At 50.3% G+C, this 18,002-nt stretch overlaps 1 protein-coding gene across 1 annotated transcript in view; it reads left to right on the top strand.

The window, feature by feature from the left end:
* The window catches only part of TSHZ3 (teashirt zinc finger homeobox 3), a 70,686-nt gene extending 53,179 nt beyond the window's left edge, over positions 1–17,507 (top strand). The window contains exon 3 of the mRNA XM_019979980.2: positions 12,696–17,507. Coding sequence (XP_019835539.2) covers positions 12,696–15,901 — 3,206 coding nt within the window. The 3' untranslated portion in view covers positions 15,902–17,507. The remainder of the gene's footprint in view (positions 1–12,695) is intronic.
* Positions 17,508–18,002: the final 495 nt, after the last annotated feature.

Raw genomic sequence — 18,002 nt, 5'->3', positions numbered from 1 at the left:
TTGTTCAGTCTCTTAAGTTGTGTCTGACTCTTTGAGACCAGTTGAACTTTAGCACACCAGGCTTCCCTGTCCTTCAGCATCTCCCTAAGCTTGCTCAAACTCATGTCCAGTGAGTCAGTGATGCCATCCAACCATCTCATCCTCTGTCATCCCCTTCTCCTCCTGCCTTCAATCTTTCCCAGCATCAGGGTCTTTTCAAATGAGTCAGTTCTTTGCATCAGGTGGCCAAAGTATTGGAGTTTCAGCTTCAGCATCAGCCCTTCCAATAGGTGAGACAGGGTATTTAAAGAAAACATGTAATGTGATGCCAACCAGCTATCAGGTAGTATTTATACATTGGTAGGGGAAAGCTATTTTAATAAATAGAAATGAAATTGAAGTCTATGGGTATTTAGGTCAAAATTATAAAACATAAGTTTATTTTTTTCAAGCTGACTGGGGAGATGACACCCTTGTCTTGGCTGTGACCTGTCCATTCAAATGGTAGTTACATTGTATTAGCTGACCCAGGTGTGTGCTCTGTTCGTGTGGTCTGGATGCTGGCAGAGTGCTAAGTGTATACGCAGTCAGTGCTGGCTGAGTTCCTGTTGAGTGCTGGGTTGTAGCTGGCCAATCACTGCCAAGGTCACTGGCCTCAGGAAGGTCTCCCTGTCCAGGTGGCTACCATGCTGGTGCCCAGGGAAGTGATGGAAAGGCTGGGCTTCTCTGGGGTCAGTGGGAGCACCCTCTTTACCACTTTTCCTGTGATCATAAAATGAGGAACCTTGTCAGGACTCCTGAGAAACACTGTGGCCTTGACTCTCTGCTTAGTGTTCTGGGAAATGGTCGCGAGGGTTCAAACATGAAGTGGTGTAGAGTCAGGAGGACACTCGGGGCTGTTCTGCTTGCATTTGAGAGTGTGGAGGGAGCTGTTGGGAGCTTCTGCCTGAGGTTACACTTGGTCTGTGTGGTTCTTAGACTCAGCAGTGCCTACCAAACTCTGTGAATTCAACCAGGAGTTACTCAGACAGCTGACCTGCCAGGTGGTGTGAAGGACGCAGAGGTAAGGAATGCCTGGTTCCTGTAATGTATATGGAGAGGCCCACTGCACCTACTTAGCCCTGGGAAACACTATGAGAGATGCCAGTAGGGATGTTCAAGTAATAATGCCAATAAGCATTCCTGAAATGTGTCTAGAGTTTAGAGGACTTTTCTATCCATTGTCTCATCTCTGAGATTAAAGAGACAGGTGAGAAGGGATTTCCTGAGGGAGGTGGAATGAGCAGGGTTTTGGAGGGCAGGGCTGAGGATGTGAAAAGCTGAAGCATCATATGCAAAGTGGAAGAAATGATGTCAGCTAAGGCAAGGCCAAAACAGCATAGCGAGCACAGGTTAGTATGTGCATTTCAGGGAGGAGGGCAGGGGAAGATAAACTTAGAAGGTAAAATGAAACTAGGTTATGCTGGCTTTGAATATCAAGCTAAAAAGTCTGTATGGGTGTGTGATCACAAGGGCATTCCCTTGTGATCTCTGTAACCAAGGCCATCTTGGCCATGTGAAAGTAAAGCCCGTGGCTCTGAGGTGTTTATTTTGGTAACTTCTTATTCCTAACCTTAAAGTGTCTAGCATATATACTTAGTTTTGTATGCATGTTGGATGATAGGGTGGGTTTTTGGGTGGATGGATGGATGGTAGATGGGCAAATGGATAGATGGCTAGGTGGATTGATTGCCTCCTCTTCCATGTAAATATTTATTACTCTTTTTAAAAAGTCATCAAGTAACCTCCCTGATACAACAGTTTTGATGCTATGGACAACAGCCAAAGAGACTCAGGGAGAATTTGAATTGTACATGTACAGGTATAGCCCATTTGGTAAAGAACTTTATAAGAACCGCCTCAGATTTTCCCCCAACCTACTGCCCAATTCTCATCTGTGGTTTTCCCGGGTTTTGAGATCACTGAGCGTGCAGATGGGTAAGAGTTTCTCTTTGTATCACAGTTGCCTCTTAGGGGACCACATACGTGGTCCTCCTTCAGGAAGTCCTGTGAACCAGAGCTGACGGTGTGTAAGGGTGTGTGAGGCATGACTCTGCTCAGCCATTAGCCAGATTGTTTGTGTGCACAGTTTGAAACGTCCCAGCACCTCTCCTGCCCAGTGTCTGAGATCCCACTCAAGGTGAGAGAATGTCACTCTTGTCATTTACTAGACCCACTGCAGATTAGGATTTACCTTGTGGATTTTTGTAGAATAACAGAGAAAAAAGGCTACAAGGAAGAGGTTCAGACCCTACATCTCCAGGAGGACAGGGATCTTGGAAATATATGGAGCTCAGAAAGAGAAACAGGAATATGGGGTTCATAGCAAGTTTTACATCTTTCTCCTCCTTTGCAGAGATTTACCTCCAGAAGCCATGCTTTGCCTGATACCAAGACGAACTGATGGGGGTATCAACCTAGACCCCCCCACCCCAGTCACCACCACCAGGGAGATTACGGTTCTGCCCTGTCAGCTCCGCAGTGGGCTGAGCACTCCTGCAGGGTACAGGGAGTGAGAGTTCAGATGCTCCGTGAGAGTTGGTGGTACAGGGACCACTGTTGATTCACTCACTGGTTCATAGGCGTTTGGAGCCAAAGACAGGGGTGATTCAGCTGGTCCTCAGCTGAATATTATTTACTCTGTCATCTGAAGGTTTGTCTGAGGCAATTGCTTTGCATGTGAGTGTGCCCTTGATATATTTGTTTTTCTTCGCAGTGGGGTTGAAGTGGGCTGAGTGTAGTTTCAGGACTAAAGGAGCTGGCTTCCCTTGCTGATCTCCAGAAGCCTCCCAGCTTCCTGGCCTCTTCTTTGTGTGATCGATCCATACGAGGAGGGTCCCAAGAAATGGAGCGACGTTGTTCAGAGGGGCTACCAAGAGGGCTGAACACAGCTCTTTCATGGCAATAAGAATCTTAAGGAGACAAGCCCCAGAAGTGTCCTCCATGACCCCATGGCCTGTGGGGGGGCTCCCGGTTTGGCTTCTGAAGGCTCCTAGCCTTGTGTTCTCCACCACATCTAGAGGAACAGGCCATGGCCTGGATACCAGGTCTTCAGGATGGGCTGGGTTTTCCAGCAGTGGGGAGGTGTCCGCTGGATCTCACTGTCAGTAGCCTCGTAGAGAATCAGCAGGAGCCCATCGTGGCTTGCACAACCGCTGGCCACTCTGGCTCTGCTGAAGGGTGGCATTGCCTTATTCCATGCTGACTTGCTCTACCGATCAGCTAATGCCATGCCTTTCTTGGCATGAAAGCATTGCAGCTTTATCAACACAGGGACACCCAACCGAACAAGCATTCATCTCACACATTACATCAAATTAACGTGTACAAAATTAATATTCTTGACCTTGCTAGTGGGAAGCGCAATCAATCTGGGAGGTTGTCATCCCTCCGTGGCCAGCCTTCTGGAGAAGTCCTGACCATTAAGCCACCATTTTCCTTCCCAAAGAGCCATGCATCCCAGCCCCCCACCACCCAGCCTGCTTTGGTCCTTTGGAGATTCTCCTGGTTCCTGAGAGGCTCCTGGTCTCCCTGGTACCATGCCATTCTTTCTTTGTCCCCAGAGGCTGTGACCTCTGTCACCCTAGATGGTAGGTGACATCTCTCGTGACTCTGCGTAGCCAAGTGGATGGAGAAAACCTGTGTTCTCTGTCGGGTTGTGACCTCCTGGGTACTGGCCATGAGCACTTCTTTAGAATCAATTGTTTCTCTCTGCTGCCTGTTTAATATCCTAACAGAGGCCCAACAGCTCAGTCTAATCACCTTGATATTACCCAGCGTATTTAGCTGAGCTCCCCTCTACTCCATCACTCACTTTCTTACGCTGTCACCTCACTCTTGGCACAGAAAGGAAGTCTCCCATCAGTGCTGCTCCTTGAAATCCTTCCCAGCCAGCAGCCAGCAGGACATATGTATCCCATCTTGATTTCCACCTTCTGCAGGACCCTGAAGCGACAGGGAGTGGGGAGCTGTCTGGAGGGTGAATGTATTGGTCATCCCTGGCCCAGGTCTGAGCATCCTTCCTGCCTCACTGCCCCTCACACCCTCCAGAGCTCCTGACAGCTCATTTTAGGGGCCCTCAGAACATCAGGGGATAACTCCGGGCTCCCAATCCCAGACAGAGCAGATGCTGTAGAACCTGGCTACACCCACAAAGGAGCCCTCCCTTCCTGTCACAATTAGATGTGCAACACATTTGCAAAGAGAGAGCTGTGTAAAGATAACCCAGAGGGCACGGTGCACTTGGCCTGAGCCCTTCATAAAGCAGAGATTCTTTTGCGAATGGATCAGTCTGTCCCGAATTTCTAGGTGTGTTTAGAACAAGGTGAAACTTGTGACGTTTTCTGGAGACTTTGTGCTCTTTCCCCCCTAAAGAGGTGACTCGGGGCAGAAGCTGACCTGACACGGGGTCATCAGTCAGCCTGGAAGAGACTGCCAGGTTGGAGGCTGCGGGAACACTGGCGGCCAGAGGGGTGTGGTGGCCTCCAGTGGTTGCTCCTGCGGAGAGGCGGTCCCTGGCTCTAACCACGCCCCCAGGGGTGGGCGGAGACTGGGAATCTCCAGCCTGGGGGAGTGGTGGGCGGGGCTGTGGGTGGAGCTGGGCTTGATCCAAAGCCCTAGGCTTCCTTCCTGAAGATGACCCAGGCCTGGGGCGGGGGGGGGGGGGGGGGGGGGGTGGGGGGGCGGGGGGGGGGGGTGGGGGGGCGGGGGGGGTGGGGGGGGTGAAAGTGCATGCAGGTGCTGGGTCAGGAATGTTAATATTGTACGTGTTTAAGCTTTCTTTGCTCTTCATTTTCCTCTCCTTCCCTTTCTTCTCTGGCTTGCTTTCTTTTCCACAGCCCACACCTTCAGGCCGCCAGAGGGAAGGGGATGGAACCCGAACCCATGGGGACCTGTCATCCTAACAGTCCCTGCTAGGTCCCTCTGCCCCTTTCCCTGAAAGTCAGCTGGAGAATCTGGGGCTCTGGGGACCATCACCTCACCCTGGAGACTTCCTTTTCAAGCAGAGGACTTAGCCTAGAGGCTGGGCCAGAACCCCGTGGGTGCGGTCTGCCAGGCCTCATGCACTTCCGTGGAGTCTGTGCACCTGTGTTTGCAGAGCCCTTTTCACTTGGGAAAGCCCTTTCTGCTCACTGTTTGTGACTTCCTTGTTTTGCAAACACCTGGGAGGCAGGTGTGGCAGAAATTGCTTCCCTTCCTCCCTCCAATTCGTGAAGAAACTGAAGCCCAGAGACTTGAAGCCAGTCTCCTGGTCATTTGGACAACACAGGGCAGAGCAGGAGCCAAGACCCAGTTTAGTGTCTGTGACCTTATTCAGTTGAACAGAAAATCGTGCAACACAGGAACACCAACAAAAATGGCAGGTTGTCTGAGTCCAGGCAGGTGCTCTTGTGGCCAGCTCTCCACGTGGGGTAGCTGGGGCTTCCCACCTGTCCCCATCCCTATGGTTACTAGGTGTCTGCTGCTGCTCAGTTCTGGATTCAGGTGTATGGGGGGAGCTGTTCAGAAGTGACCAAGACCCCTGTGATGATCTTGGCATGTTTCTGTATCCAAGCATGTTCTAGGACCCAGGTCTCCCCAGGCATTTAGGCAGGGTGTTTATTAAAATGTGAATTTGGTTCATTAACCATGCAGAGTGGCCTTGGCTATGAGGGGAGGGCAGGAGCAGAGTGAGCATGGCATGCATGAACCCTGAGAAGGGAGAAGAGAACCAAGTCTAGAGCCGATAGCCTTCTTCACAAGCTGTCCAGTTTCAGACTTGCTGCCCACACCTGCCTTTTGGGCAGTTCCAAGTCTCAAATGTGATTATGTGTGTGAGGGCCTGAGAGGGGTTCCTGGCGTTTGCTGAGGCCCTAGCTCAGGGGCCTGCTCCTCCTGAGGCTCCCCTGGCCAGGTTTCCTCTGCCCACGAAGGCCCAGATCATCTCTGGGGCAGCAGCAACCTCTGTGCCCAAGCCATGTTCCCTTGCGCTGCTCACCAGGTTTGGCTGAGCCTTTAACTGTCTGCTTGGTCATGCCCTCAGCTGGTTAAATTACCCTTAAAATAAAAAATCGCCTTATGTCTTGAGAATCTGAGTGCTCAGGAGAGGCTGAGACAAGGCCTGAGTCTCCAGCCATGGAAATGACCCACAGCAGTGTTGCAGGGCTCCGTTCCCCGTGCCATCCTTGCACCGAGACTCCTCCCCACCACTAGAATCATCTCTTCTCCTGCCTCTTCTCAACTTTGCATCGCTGCTTTTCTTTCTCTCCTTCCCTCCCTCGCACTGCCCTTAGTGGTCTCTCTCTCTCTCTATTTCTCCATCTCTCTGTCTCTTTCTGCCTCTATCTGTTTCTCTCTCCATTTCTGTGTCTCTGTTGCTCTCTCTCCGTCTCTCTGTCTGCCTCTGTTTCTCTCTCTGTCCCCTCCCAACACCACCCTAGTCCTAATGGCATCTTCCCTCGTTCCTCCGTCTTTCTTGCTTGATTCTTTCTCTGCTCCCTGCCCCCCACTCTCTCCTCTGCCTTCTCCACCCCTGACCTTCTTCAGCCCCACCACCTCCTCTCCCTGCCTCCTGTCCCTTCTCCATCACATCACCCAAGATGAGGATGCCCTGAACCACAGGTTACAGGATGAGGTGTATCTTGGGCCACCTGTAGGGAAGGGCAGGGAGCAGAAGTCTGAGGACGCTTTAGCCAGTGAAGCTGCCTGCAGCTTCCCAGGCAGTCTTGGGAATTTGAAAACAGTGTTATAACTTCAGAGGGCTCATTTCAGCCCAGAAAATGCAAAACTCCACGGGACAGTTTACTTTGAAATCGCTTCTGGGAGCAGGGCACAGCCACACACCCTTTCCTTTCTCTCCAGCTCCCGCCAGTGCCCCCGCTCCCCAGCCCAGCCCCCACCCCCCCAAGGATACCCTTCCTCTTCCCCTGCTCCTTCATCTCTTCCTTTGGAGAGAGACGCACAACAGAGCAATGAAGGTAATTCCCACTTGCCCAAAAATGAATTCCGTTATGCCCCAGCTTACTGTTTTATATTTATATCAAACGTATTAATTTCTCTTTACCTAGTGGCTGGGTTTAGTTAATGATGATAATAAATATTAATGAGGGTGCTGCTGCCTCCAGACCCTCTGATTGCTGCCCCGGTCAGCTCCTTACTCCTTGGACGTCGTGGGAGGCATGAGCACCTAAGAGCTGTGGGAGGGCACTCAGGACCGTCCTGGAGGGGCAGGCGTGGGACCCACTGAGGTCAGCCGTTAAGGAAGGCTCTGACGCAGCGGCCCACTCACTCTACACTCCTTCTGTGTGATTCTCTCTGGAGTTAGTCAGATCCCCTTGTACGCCCACTGACACCTGAGGGGTCCCTGCAGAGGGCTTGGGAGTATCTCATTTAACTTATGGGAATTGCAGTTTCCTAGGCTGTAGAAAGGAAATCATTTGATCCACCTGCCAGGACCATTGAGAGGATTAAATGCAAATAGTTCAGAAGCATGCACATATTAGGTAGCAGTGTGATTTTTTTTTTTTTTTTTTCTTTTTTTCATTGCTTGACATTCCAGGGCGTTGCGCTGTGGAACTTTGGAGAAAGTCTCAGCAAGTGTGAGAGCTTTTATTTCTCATGAACGTGTCTCTCCCCAGAAGTCCCATTCAGTTCTGGGCCTGCTAAGTTCTTGAGTTCATCCAGTTGTTCAGACATGTGTCTTTGGCCCTCAGCTTTGGAGAGATGGGTTGCTGTCTTACTGCCTGAAGAGCTTACTTTACATTGAGGAAGAGATCAGACAGGGCTGTAGAGGGAGCTGTCACTGTAGTCAGTAAGGGCTCACGTCTTAGAGAGGAACTTTCTCCACTGAGCGATTTGAGGGAAGTGACAGGCCCCGGTCCACCCTCTCTTGAGTCTCCACTCGCATGTGTTTCTCTCATCTTTGCACCTGGCAACTTGGTTTGAATGAGAGCTCCTCCCTGGGAGGAGGAGTACAATTCAGGGCCTCTTCTACTGAAGCCGGAAGCGGAAGTTTCAATTTTATTTGTTCAAGAGAAAACGGTGATGCTGAAGCATTCTTGGAGAGAGGTATTGGGGTGTGAGCACAGCCAGGGGTGGCCCCAGTGCAAGGAGATCACCATTTGCGGGGCTTCCACCCCTCTTCCTCAGAGTGGGCTTCTGGCATCCTGTCCCCCAGAGGCCCAGCCTCATGTTGCTCACACTCAGAAAACAGATGCAGGAAGAACTCCGGATCAGACCTCAGCACGTCTGGGACCAGCTGGAGGCTGGATCCATCTAGATGTTTTGACAACTGTTTAGGAGGTTTGAAGAAGTCATCTACGGTGTTCATTTATTCATTCATATACTCATGCATTCATTCCATGGGTGTGTGTTTGAGTGGTTAATCTAGAGATTTTGGTGGTGTGCCTTGTAAAAAGAAGGGAGTGGGTGAGGTGCTACGGGGACAAAGTTGAGGTCAAGTCCCCCCGCCCCTGGATATTACCTTTCACTGCAGACCAGAGAGGAGATGGCTCACCCTCCTTTGTTTGAATCTCCCCCAGGGTTCCCAGCATGGGAGGCGGCAGTGCAGAGTTAGAGGCCGTGGCATGCTCTAGAAGCTGAGAGGCTGGAGAGGAAGCAGGACTGAAATGGTGGAGGACTCTGGGGTGGCTGGGAAGAGTTGGAGCTTTCTTCCAAGCCCGATGGCAACTGAGAGTGTTCATTGGGGTGACATGATCAGCCCGCTGATTGAACATCCAGTGGATTCTGTCTGGAGAATAGAGGGAAGGGGCTGGGGCTGGAGTAGGTGGGGTTCCTTAACGGGTGAGAGATGCTGGGGGCTGGCCCAGGCCTGAGTCAGAGGGGTCAGAGGCTGGGAACAAGCCTCTTGCTGCTGAACATGAGCTCAACCAACCCGTTTTCTAAAGGAGACAGCCAGTGTCTATTGCTCATTTCCTGTGTGCAGGATGTGAGAGTACAGAGCGGGCCTTTGGCCGTGGAGAATCCAGACAGGAATGTGCAGAAAGTTAAATAGCAGCAAGGGATCAAAGTAACCATCCACAGTAGCAAAGCCTCCTCAGGCCTTGTTACCTGTGCACGATTACCTGTGAGGTCCAAATGGGGGGACAAGGCCTGCCATCGCCTCCCTGAGAGAAGGAGCCCCTGATAGCCAGCCTCGTGGGGCTAGCTTCTCACCCAGCTCCCCCGCACCCTCGGTGACCTCTTACTGTCCACCCAGACTGTGATGGAGACACCCAATCCCCCTCCCTCTTGGCCTGATCCGGGACATGAACTGATCCAGTAAGGACGTTCCTCCTTCTCTCTGGCCAGGGACTTTGCCAGTTAGTGCAGAGCAGAAGGACAAGGGAGTCACTTGACTGCTGAGTGCTGAAAAGGAGCCAGAGTTTAGCAGAGATGAGCCAGAGCAAGCGGGCATGGCCTCACTTCTTTACCTTTTGCTCAGAAAAGCCACAAAATAGAGAAGCAGAGAAGGAGGGCCTGATCCGGCCGCAGTGACCTGTCATTTACAAATGGGGAAACAGAGTCCTAGAGAAAGAAAATGGTATTCTGGTGGGGGTGGAGCACGATCAGAATTGGAGGACTGAATGAACCCTTCCACTCTTTCCTGCCCTCTGCCATTTCTCTAGGCCCATTTCCACTTTCTCGCTACTTCTTGAAGTTCAGTCATCGAGAGTGGATGTGATATTCTCAGAGGAGTGCAATTATCGCAAAACATGGAGGAAGGATTCACGCAGTGAGGTTCCTATCAGGGCAGTGTGCAACGGTATTTAGGAGGAGCCTCAGAAGCCACGACAAGGCCAAGGGGTGCTGTGCGGGGTGATGCCGGGTGTCCCCAATCCATGGCCTCTTGGCCCCGAAGCTTTTTGATTTTCTTCAGAGTAGGATTTGATTGTCAACTGCAAGGTTGGCCTTACTTTTCTTTCATTTTTAATTTCCTCCTCAGTCACCAGACTGATGACATTCTGATACTGCTGTGCGATTTACAAGGCATGTTGGAGTCCACTGGGGACCAGCTCAGGGTGGGAGCTGATCAAGCCGATGATGGTGCATGTGTGTGTTGGGGGATGCTCCTGACAGCCTGCTGTCCCCCACTTCACTGTGCTGAGGCTTCCAGGGGGCCCACACCGCTCCTGGGTGGCAGGTGGACTGGCAGAGCTACAATATTCCCTGAGCTGGTGGCCTTCGTGACCACCGTTGACTCTGGCTTCCAGCTGCCTGGCCAGATGGGGCCATTTCTGGACCCCTGCTTCTCCTAGCCTGAATTCCGTGGGAGCCTTGGTAGGTGTGGCTCGTGCTGCAGACAGCGGCTCCCACGGGGGCTCGGGGGTCTGCCCTGTGTACACAGGGCTGGGCTTTTCCTTGCACCTCCGCTGCAGGACACAGGCCACTGTGTTTTTGTCCTTCCTTTCAGACTCAGTGTTCCAGATGAAACCCCTTGGATAGGAACATTATGCATACTTGCTCCCAGTGCATTTCTGCAGACAGTCAAACCCAGCTCACCCTGCTCAAGCTCCTCTTAAAGAGGAATGCAAACCTGCCTGGATGTTCTGACCTGGTCCTGCTGGGTGTCCCCTCACCAGGGTGACCAGCTGACCGGTTTTGTCCAGGACTGAGAGGATCCTTGGGATGTAGGACTTTTGGTGCTGAGACTCGGACAGTTCCAGGGAAGCTGTGACTCTTGGTCACTCTGCCCTCAGCCACCCTCCCTGCCAGTCCTGTTTGGTGTTTGAGAGCCAGACTTCAAGAGAATGATGAGCAGAGAGTGTGCAGAGGGGGCAATGCCTGCTTTCCTTTTTCTCTTCCGCTTCCTTTTCCAACATTCATCTTCCCCCTTATGGTCAGCACCATGGGCCCCCATGCACTGTGGCCCTGGGCCTTAGGAAAGAGTTTGTTTGGCATGTTCATTTGCCAGCTCCAAGTGCACAACCTCAAACTGAAGTCTCACTGCAGCTGACGGAGCAGGACACTTTCTTCTGGTCATCTGCGGAAGGACATTCCACAGCTCGAGCCCAAGACTCTTGCTTCACTGTTTGCATCTGAGCAGAAGCAACCTGGCTTCTACAGCTGCATGTACCTGGACACTATTCCCATCAAGTTCAAATCACCTCAGTGCTGGGACATCAGTAGTTTTTCAGCTTAGAAATCTTGGTACTCAAAGGGGGACTTAGGAACAAAAATATATCACTCTTGACCTGGATGGAAGGAGGGTGGGGGGCAGTGGTGAATATGTGTGTCTTCCAGGGAGTCTTCTTGGAGTCATTTCACTGTTTTGTTTGTTACTTTTTCTAGTGTGAAATTGGTTTGGGGGCAAATCTTTAACATCATGGGAGTGAATGCCACAAACAAAGCTTCCTTTTCTTTCCTAAGACTTTTCAATCAGCCATGCAATGTTAGCACTTGAGGCATTCCAGCCTTAGCAGCCGGCCTTTGGAAGCAAACTGGTATTGAGGAGCTGACAAGAAGTTACTTTTCACCCCTTCTCTGCTCACAGGGCTGGCCACGTCTATTAGTCACAAGACCTAGTCCAACTTGATTTACAGTGTCAGGCAAGCTCCATAAGAAAAAACCAAAGTCACTGAATGCAAATTTAGAATGGAAAAAAAAAAATCATTTAGTTCCATTAGCACAGTGTTCTCCCAGCTTTGCATCTCTGGAGGGCATCTTCTAGAACCCACAGCTGCTCGGCCCTGTTGAGAGTACCTCCACCTGCTCGGAAGCACAGGCTGGATTCACATCCCCAGTTACATTACTTCCAGAAAGACAGGATCCCTGTTGGATGCCCATGAAGCTTATGCTGAGTAAATATTGACAAAGTAGTCTAAAGAGCAAACACTTTGACATTTGTAAGGTCCACTGGAAGGTCTTGTATATATTTATACAGCAGGAATGAGCACCGCATACCAATTTTCCTGAACTTGTTCTGACATAATTCTGCATGGAGAGTGTGTGTGCCGGTGGCTAAGAATGGCTGAGTGTGCACACAGGGGCAGGCCAGGGCTGGGTGGTGGCAGGTCAGGGTCTTCCCTCCCATCTGAAACAAATGAGCACCTGGACCCTGGTAGGAAACTTACTCCAAGCTTTTATAAGACCGACTTTTCCAGAAGGAAGGGGGGAAAAAAAAAGTCACAAAACCTTGTTTCTAATTTAGTACAATTGATGTACTTTCTTTTTACTTCGTAAAAATTGTATTGATGTTTTTGGGCTTTATATTTATTAAAGATTGAGCCTCAAAAATGTAATGAGTAAAAAATGCTTGCTTAATTTAAATTGTGAATCTGTCTGTTAAGAAATGCATTAGGGGTAGGAGAAGCATAAGACATATTAATTGACAGACAGGAACTGCTGTCTCTGAGGTTGATACAAGTAATTTATTACTTTAGAAATGAATGCCACCTCCAGAATGTGCTTCATTAATTTCAAATTTAGTTTTAATTTCAAGCTGTTGCCCCTTGAGAAGAATAAGGTGGCAAATTATGTTTGAAGAGCAGATTTTTTTTTTTTTTGCTCCAAAGAAACACCACATTTTAACTATTTAATTTTACAAATAAATGTGCCCGTCTACTTTGCTTCGTTTCCCCAAGAGCCAAGAAAATGTTCTAGGTAAGGTCAACACTTACTAATGCTTTTCTTTTTTCCTTCTCTCCTCCTCCGTGTGTCTCTTCTTTCTGTCCTACCTGTTCCACCTGTTATCAATGCAGCCTATGTTTCAGATGAGTTAAAGGCTGCCGCCCTGGTAGATGAAGACATAGACCCAGGAGAGAGCCCTGCAGATGGAGAGCCGTCGGCTAAGTACATGTGCCCGGAAAAGGAGCTCAACAAGACCTGCCCGAGCTACCAGAACTCCCCGGCGGCTGAGTTTTCCAGCCACGAGATGGACAGCGAGTCCCACATCAGTGAGACCAGTGACCGGATGGCCGACTTTGAAAGTGGCTCCATCAAGAACGAAGAGGAGACCAAGGAGGTGACCATCCCACCAGAAGACACGACCGTATCTGACAGCCTGGAGCAGATGAAGGCCGTGTACAACAACTTCCTCTCCAACTCCTACTGGTCCAACCTCACCCTCAACCTGCACCAGCCGTCCTCGGAGAAGAACAACGGGAGCAGCAGCAGCAGCAGCAGTAGCAGCAGCAGCTGCGGCAGCGGGAGCTTCGACTGGCACCAGAGCGCCATGGCCAAGACCCTGCAGCAGGTGTCCCAGAGCCGCATGCTGCCCGAGCCCAGCCTGTTCAGCACGGTGCAGCTGTACCGGCAGAGCAGCAAGCTCTACGGCTCCATCTTTACTGGGGCCAGCAAGTTCCGCTGCAAAGACTGCAGTGCCGCCTACGACACCCTGGTGGAGCTGACGGTGCACATGAACGAGACGGGGCATTACCGCGACGACAACCATGAGACCGACAACAACAACCCCAAGCGCTGGTCCAAGCCCCGCAAACGCTCGCTGCTGGAAATGGAAGGCAAGGAGGATGCCCAGAAGGTGTTGAAGTGCATGTACTGTGGCCACTCGTTCGAGTCCCTCCAGGACTTGAGTGTCCATATGATCAAAACGAAACACTACCAAAAAGTGCCTCTGAAGGAACCCGTCACTCCCGTTGCAGCCAAAATCATCCCAGCCGCTCGGAAGAAGGCCTCGCTGGAGCTGGAGCTGCCCAGCTCCCCGGATTCCACCGGCGGCACCCCCAAAGCTGCCATGGCGGACACAAACGACGCGCTTCAGAAGAACTCCAACCCGTACATCACGCCAAATAACCGCTACGGCCACCAGAACGGGGCCAGCTACGCCTGGCACTTCGAGGCCCGCAAGTCCCAGATCCTCAAGTGCATGGAGTGCGGCAGCTCGCATGACACACTGCAGGAGCTCACGGCCCACATGATGGTGACCGGCCACTTCATCAAGGTCACCAACTCGGCCATGAAGAAGGGGAAGCCCATCATGGAGACGCCCGTCACGCCCAGCATCACCAGCCTGCTGGACGAGAAGGTGCAGTCCGTGCCCCTGGCTGCCACCACCTTCACATCCCCCTCCAACACACCCGCCAGCATCTCCCCAAAACTGAACGTGGAGGTCAAGAAGGAAGCCGACAAGGAGAAAGCTGTCCTCGAAGAGAAGCCCAAGGAAAAAGAGAAGGCCTGCGAGGAGGAGGAGAAGTACGATATCTCTTCCAAGTACCACTATTTGACTGAGAACGACCTCGAAGAGAGCCCCAAGGGCGGGCTCGATATCCTCAAGTCCCTGGAAAACACAGTCACGTCGGCCATCAACAAGGCCCAGAATGGCACCCCCAGCTGGGGGGGCTACCCCAGCATCCACGCTGCCTACCAGCTCCCCAACATGATGAAGCTGTCTCTGGGCTCCGCAGGGAAAAGCACACCCCTGAAGCCCATGTTTGGCAACAGTGACATCGTGTCCCCCACGAAGAACCAGACCCTGATCACTCCACCCAGCAGCCAGACCTCCCCCATGCCCAAGACAAACTTTCATGCCATGGAGGAGCTGGTGAAAAAAGTCACCGAGAAAGTTGCCAAAGTCGAGGAGAAAATGAAGGAGCCTGAGGGCAAGCTTTCTCCACCCAAGCGGGCCACCCCATCCCCGTGCAGCAGCGACATCAGCGAGCCCATCAAGATGGAGGCATCCAGCGACGGCGGCTTCAAAAGCCAGGAGGACAGCCCCAGCCCCCAGCGGGACGGCTGCAAGGAGGGGAGCCCCCTGGCAGAGCCTGTGGAGAACGGCAAGGACCTGGTGAAGCCCATGAGCAGCGGCCTGAGCAGCAGCACGGCCATCATCACCGACCACCCACCCGAGCAGCCCTTCGTTAACCCTCTGAGCGCCCTGCAGTCGGTGATGAACATCCACCTGGGCAAGGCCGCCAAGCCCTCCCTGCCTGCGCTCGACCCCATGAGCATGCTTTTCAAGATGAGCAACAGCCTGGCCGAGAAGGCGGCGGTGGCCACCCCACCACCCTTGCAGTCCAAGAAGGCAGACCACCTCGACCGCTATTTCTACCACGTCAGCAACGACCAGCCCATAGACTTGACGAAAGGCAAGAATGACAAAGGCTGCTCTTTGGGTTCAGCGCTTCTGTCACCCACGTCCGCTTCCCCGGCAACCTCCTCATCCACGGTGACAACGGCAAAGACATCTGCCGTCGTATCATTCATGTCAAACTCGCCGCTACGCGAGAACGCCTTGTCAGATATATCCGATATGCTGAAGAACTTGACAGAGAGCCACACGTCAAAGTCCTCCACCCCTTCCAGCATCTCTGAGAAGTCTGACATTGACGGGGCCACCCTGGAGGAGGCCGAGGAGGCGACGCCCGCGCAGAAGAGGAAGGGCCGCCAGTCAAACTGGAACCCCCAGCACCTGCTCATCCTCCAGGCGCAGTTCGCCGCCAGCCTCCGGCAGACCTCGGAGGGCAAGTACATCATGTCGGACCTGAGCCCCCAGGAGCGCATGCACATCTCCAGGTTCACCGGGCTCTCCATGACCACCATCAGCCACTGGCTGGCCAACGTCAAGTACCAGCTGCGAAGGACAGGTGGAACAAAGTTCCTCAAAAACTTGGACACCGGCCACCCTGTGTTCTTTTGTAACGACTGCGCGTCACAAATCAGGACTCCCTCCACATACATCAGCCACCTCGAGTCACACCTGGGCTTCCGGCTACGGGATTTGTCCAAACTGTCCACTGAACAGATTAACAATCAGATAGCACAAACCAAGTCACCGTCAGAAAAACTGGTGACGTCCTCCCCCGAGGAGGACCTGGGGACCTCCTACCAGTGCAAACTTTGCAATCGGACCTTTGCGAGCAAGCATGCGGTTAAACTTCACCTCAGCAAAACACACGGGAAATCCCCTGAGGACCACCTTCTGTATGTTTCTGAGTTAGAGAAGCAGTAGCGTTTGCTTTTGATTAAAGTGACTGTAATTCGCTTTGAGGGAAACTGTTGCAGGCACCTTAAGGCCCCTCTGTCTTGTTCTTGGCACATGGTCTTATTTTAACTGCAGAGAATCACTCTGGGCTGGACTGTTTTGTATAACTGTACAGTGTTTAATAGAGGTGCATACTCAGCTGTTGTTACTGGTAAAATATGAAGGTTAAAACGCAGTGGTAAGTGTTTGGAACTTTGTGTAAATGGGATTTAGTTGTGAGCATCCCCTGATGCTTCAAGCTGCATGCATTAACAGACAGTTTAATTAAGCATTTATGACGAAACCGGGCACACTTTTCCACGCGGCTCAAGTGTGCTGGCATTTTTCACCCTTTCATCTTTAGCCCTCTGAGTACTTTGAAGCACTTTTGCATTAATTTGGTTAAAAAATAAAATAATAATAATAATGTATGAAGCTCTGTTTTTTAAACTCCTTACCAGCTTAGTTATAATTAATAATATGAACCTCCATTTATGCAGGTCTGCAGGGGTATAACACGCCTTGAAATTTAAAAGAATATTATTTTCACATTGAAACATAGATGTATATATTGTATAGATTTCAGACTCTCTTATGAAAAATGTGATTGTGGGTAAATGACCTTTTTTCTTGCATTTATAGCAACAGTGTTTTATGTACCTGCTATGCTCTGGGCATAAGCCGTGCCTATGTATAGTGTATATTTCTTTTTCTTTTTTTTTAAGGTCTATGGGTTTTGTTTTTTACATGCAAACATTGTAAATTATACAGAAGATACCACAGATAGCATTTATAAAGTATACAGAAACATTATCTGAAAGCAAAGTATGATTGTTTGTTTTGCTATACAGTACATCTATATTGATAGAGGTTCACATTTAAATTATACATATTTATTAGCATCATATTATCATTTGTTTTGAGCAGTCTGAATAAACGAGGCCAGGAGATCCATCCATGGCAGGCATCATAACTATTTTGCACATTATTTTTAAAGGTATTTATTAGAAATCAAAAAAAAAAAAAAAAAAACACGCTCAAAATAAACTCAGTGCTCAAAGGGTTAAGTCTATTTGAAAAGGAAAAAAAAAAAGAACAAAAAAAAAAGAGAGAGAGAGAGAACTTGTACTGTATTTCCTAAACATTGATAAAGCCTTTAAAATGTTTGTACTGTAATACTTTGCTTAAAAGTCACGAGGCATTCTGTGATACAACCTCTTTTACTTATTTATAAGCCCTCTTGGTTGCTATTCCATATTGTAGGACGCCTTTTTATTTCAATTGGTAACTTTCTGTTTTGTTCTTCCTAATTATTCTCCCAAGATCCCACACTGCAGCTTTATCTTTAGGCTTATGAAAGGTAACCCGTGGTTACCGGCTCTCCAAGTGATTCTGTTCTTCTCCATTTTTGGCAGTTAATTTGCAGAAGTAACTGACAGCTGACACCATATGAGAACCTATGTATAAAATATTGGCATGTAAACAGCACAGACACTCTGTGCCCTGTTTTGTTGTTGACAATGAACCACCATTATGTGACTCTTCATATAACCCTCTTTTCTACGGCAGCATTAAAATTGTCTTTTTGCTATAATTTTGTGTTGCGTTCACAATTATGTCTGAAATGTGCTACGACTAACGAGCACATTAAAATTAAATTGTATGCGATCTGTTTATGACTGAGTTGGTTGCTGTGTCTGCCAGGTGCTGGCAGTCGGAAGCCGCCCGTAAATCAAGGGAGTTTTAGTGAACTTTGGGCTTGGAGAGCAGCGAGCATTCACTCAGAGGTGGCGTGGACAGAATTTTCCCCAAGAATAAAAATGTAAAAGAAAGGAAGATGTTCCCTTGGGGTTAGATTCTTGCTGGGAAGGCGATGTTATCAAGTATCGGTAGTGAAGCTTCGGTCACACCTGGTGACCCGCATGGGGGCGGGAGTTGGGTCTCCCATCTGGATGAGAGAAGTCCAAGTCAGGACCCTGAGCCCTGCCCATGGCAGATGGGAGGAAAGGTTTTTGGAAGGCTCGGTGCAGGGCGATTCCTTCCTGTTGATTCGGGATTTTCAAGGAGCAGAAAACAGAGCCCAGCTGGG

This window comes from Bos indicus, chromosome 18, assembly GCF_029378745.1.
Source record: "Bos indicus isolate NIAB-ARS_2022 breed Sahiwal x Tharparkar chromosome 18, NIAB-ARS_B.indTharparkar_mat_pri_1.0, whole genome shotgun sequence".
NCBI lineage: Eukaryota > Metazoa > Chordata > Mammalia > Artiodactyla > Bovidae > Bos > Bos indicus.
This window is presented reverse-complemented; position numbering and strand designations above follow the sequence as displayed.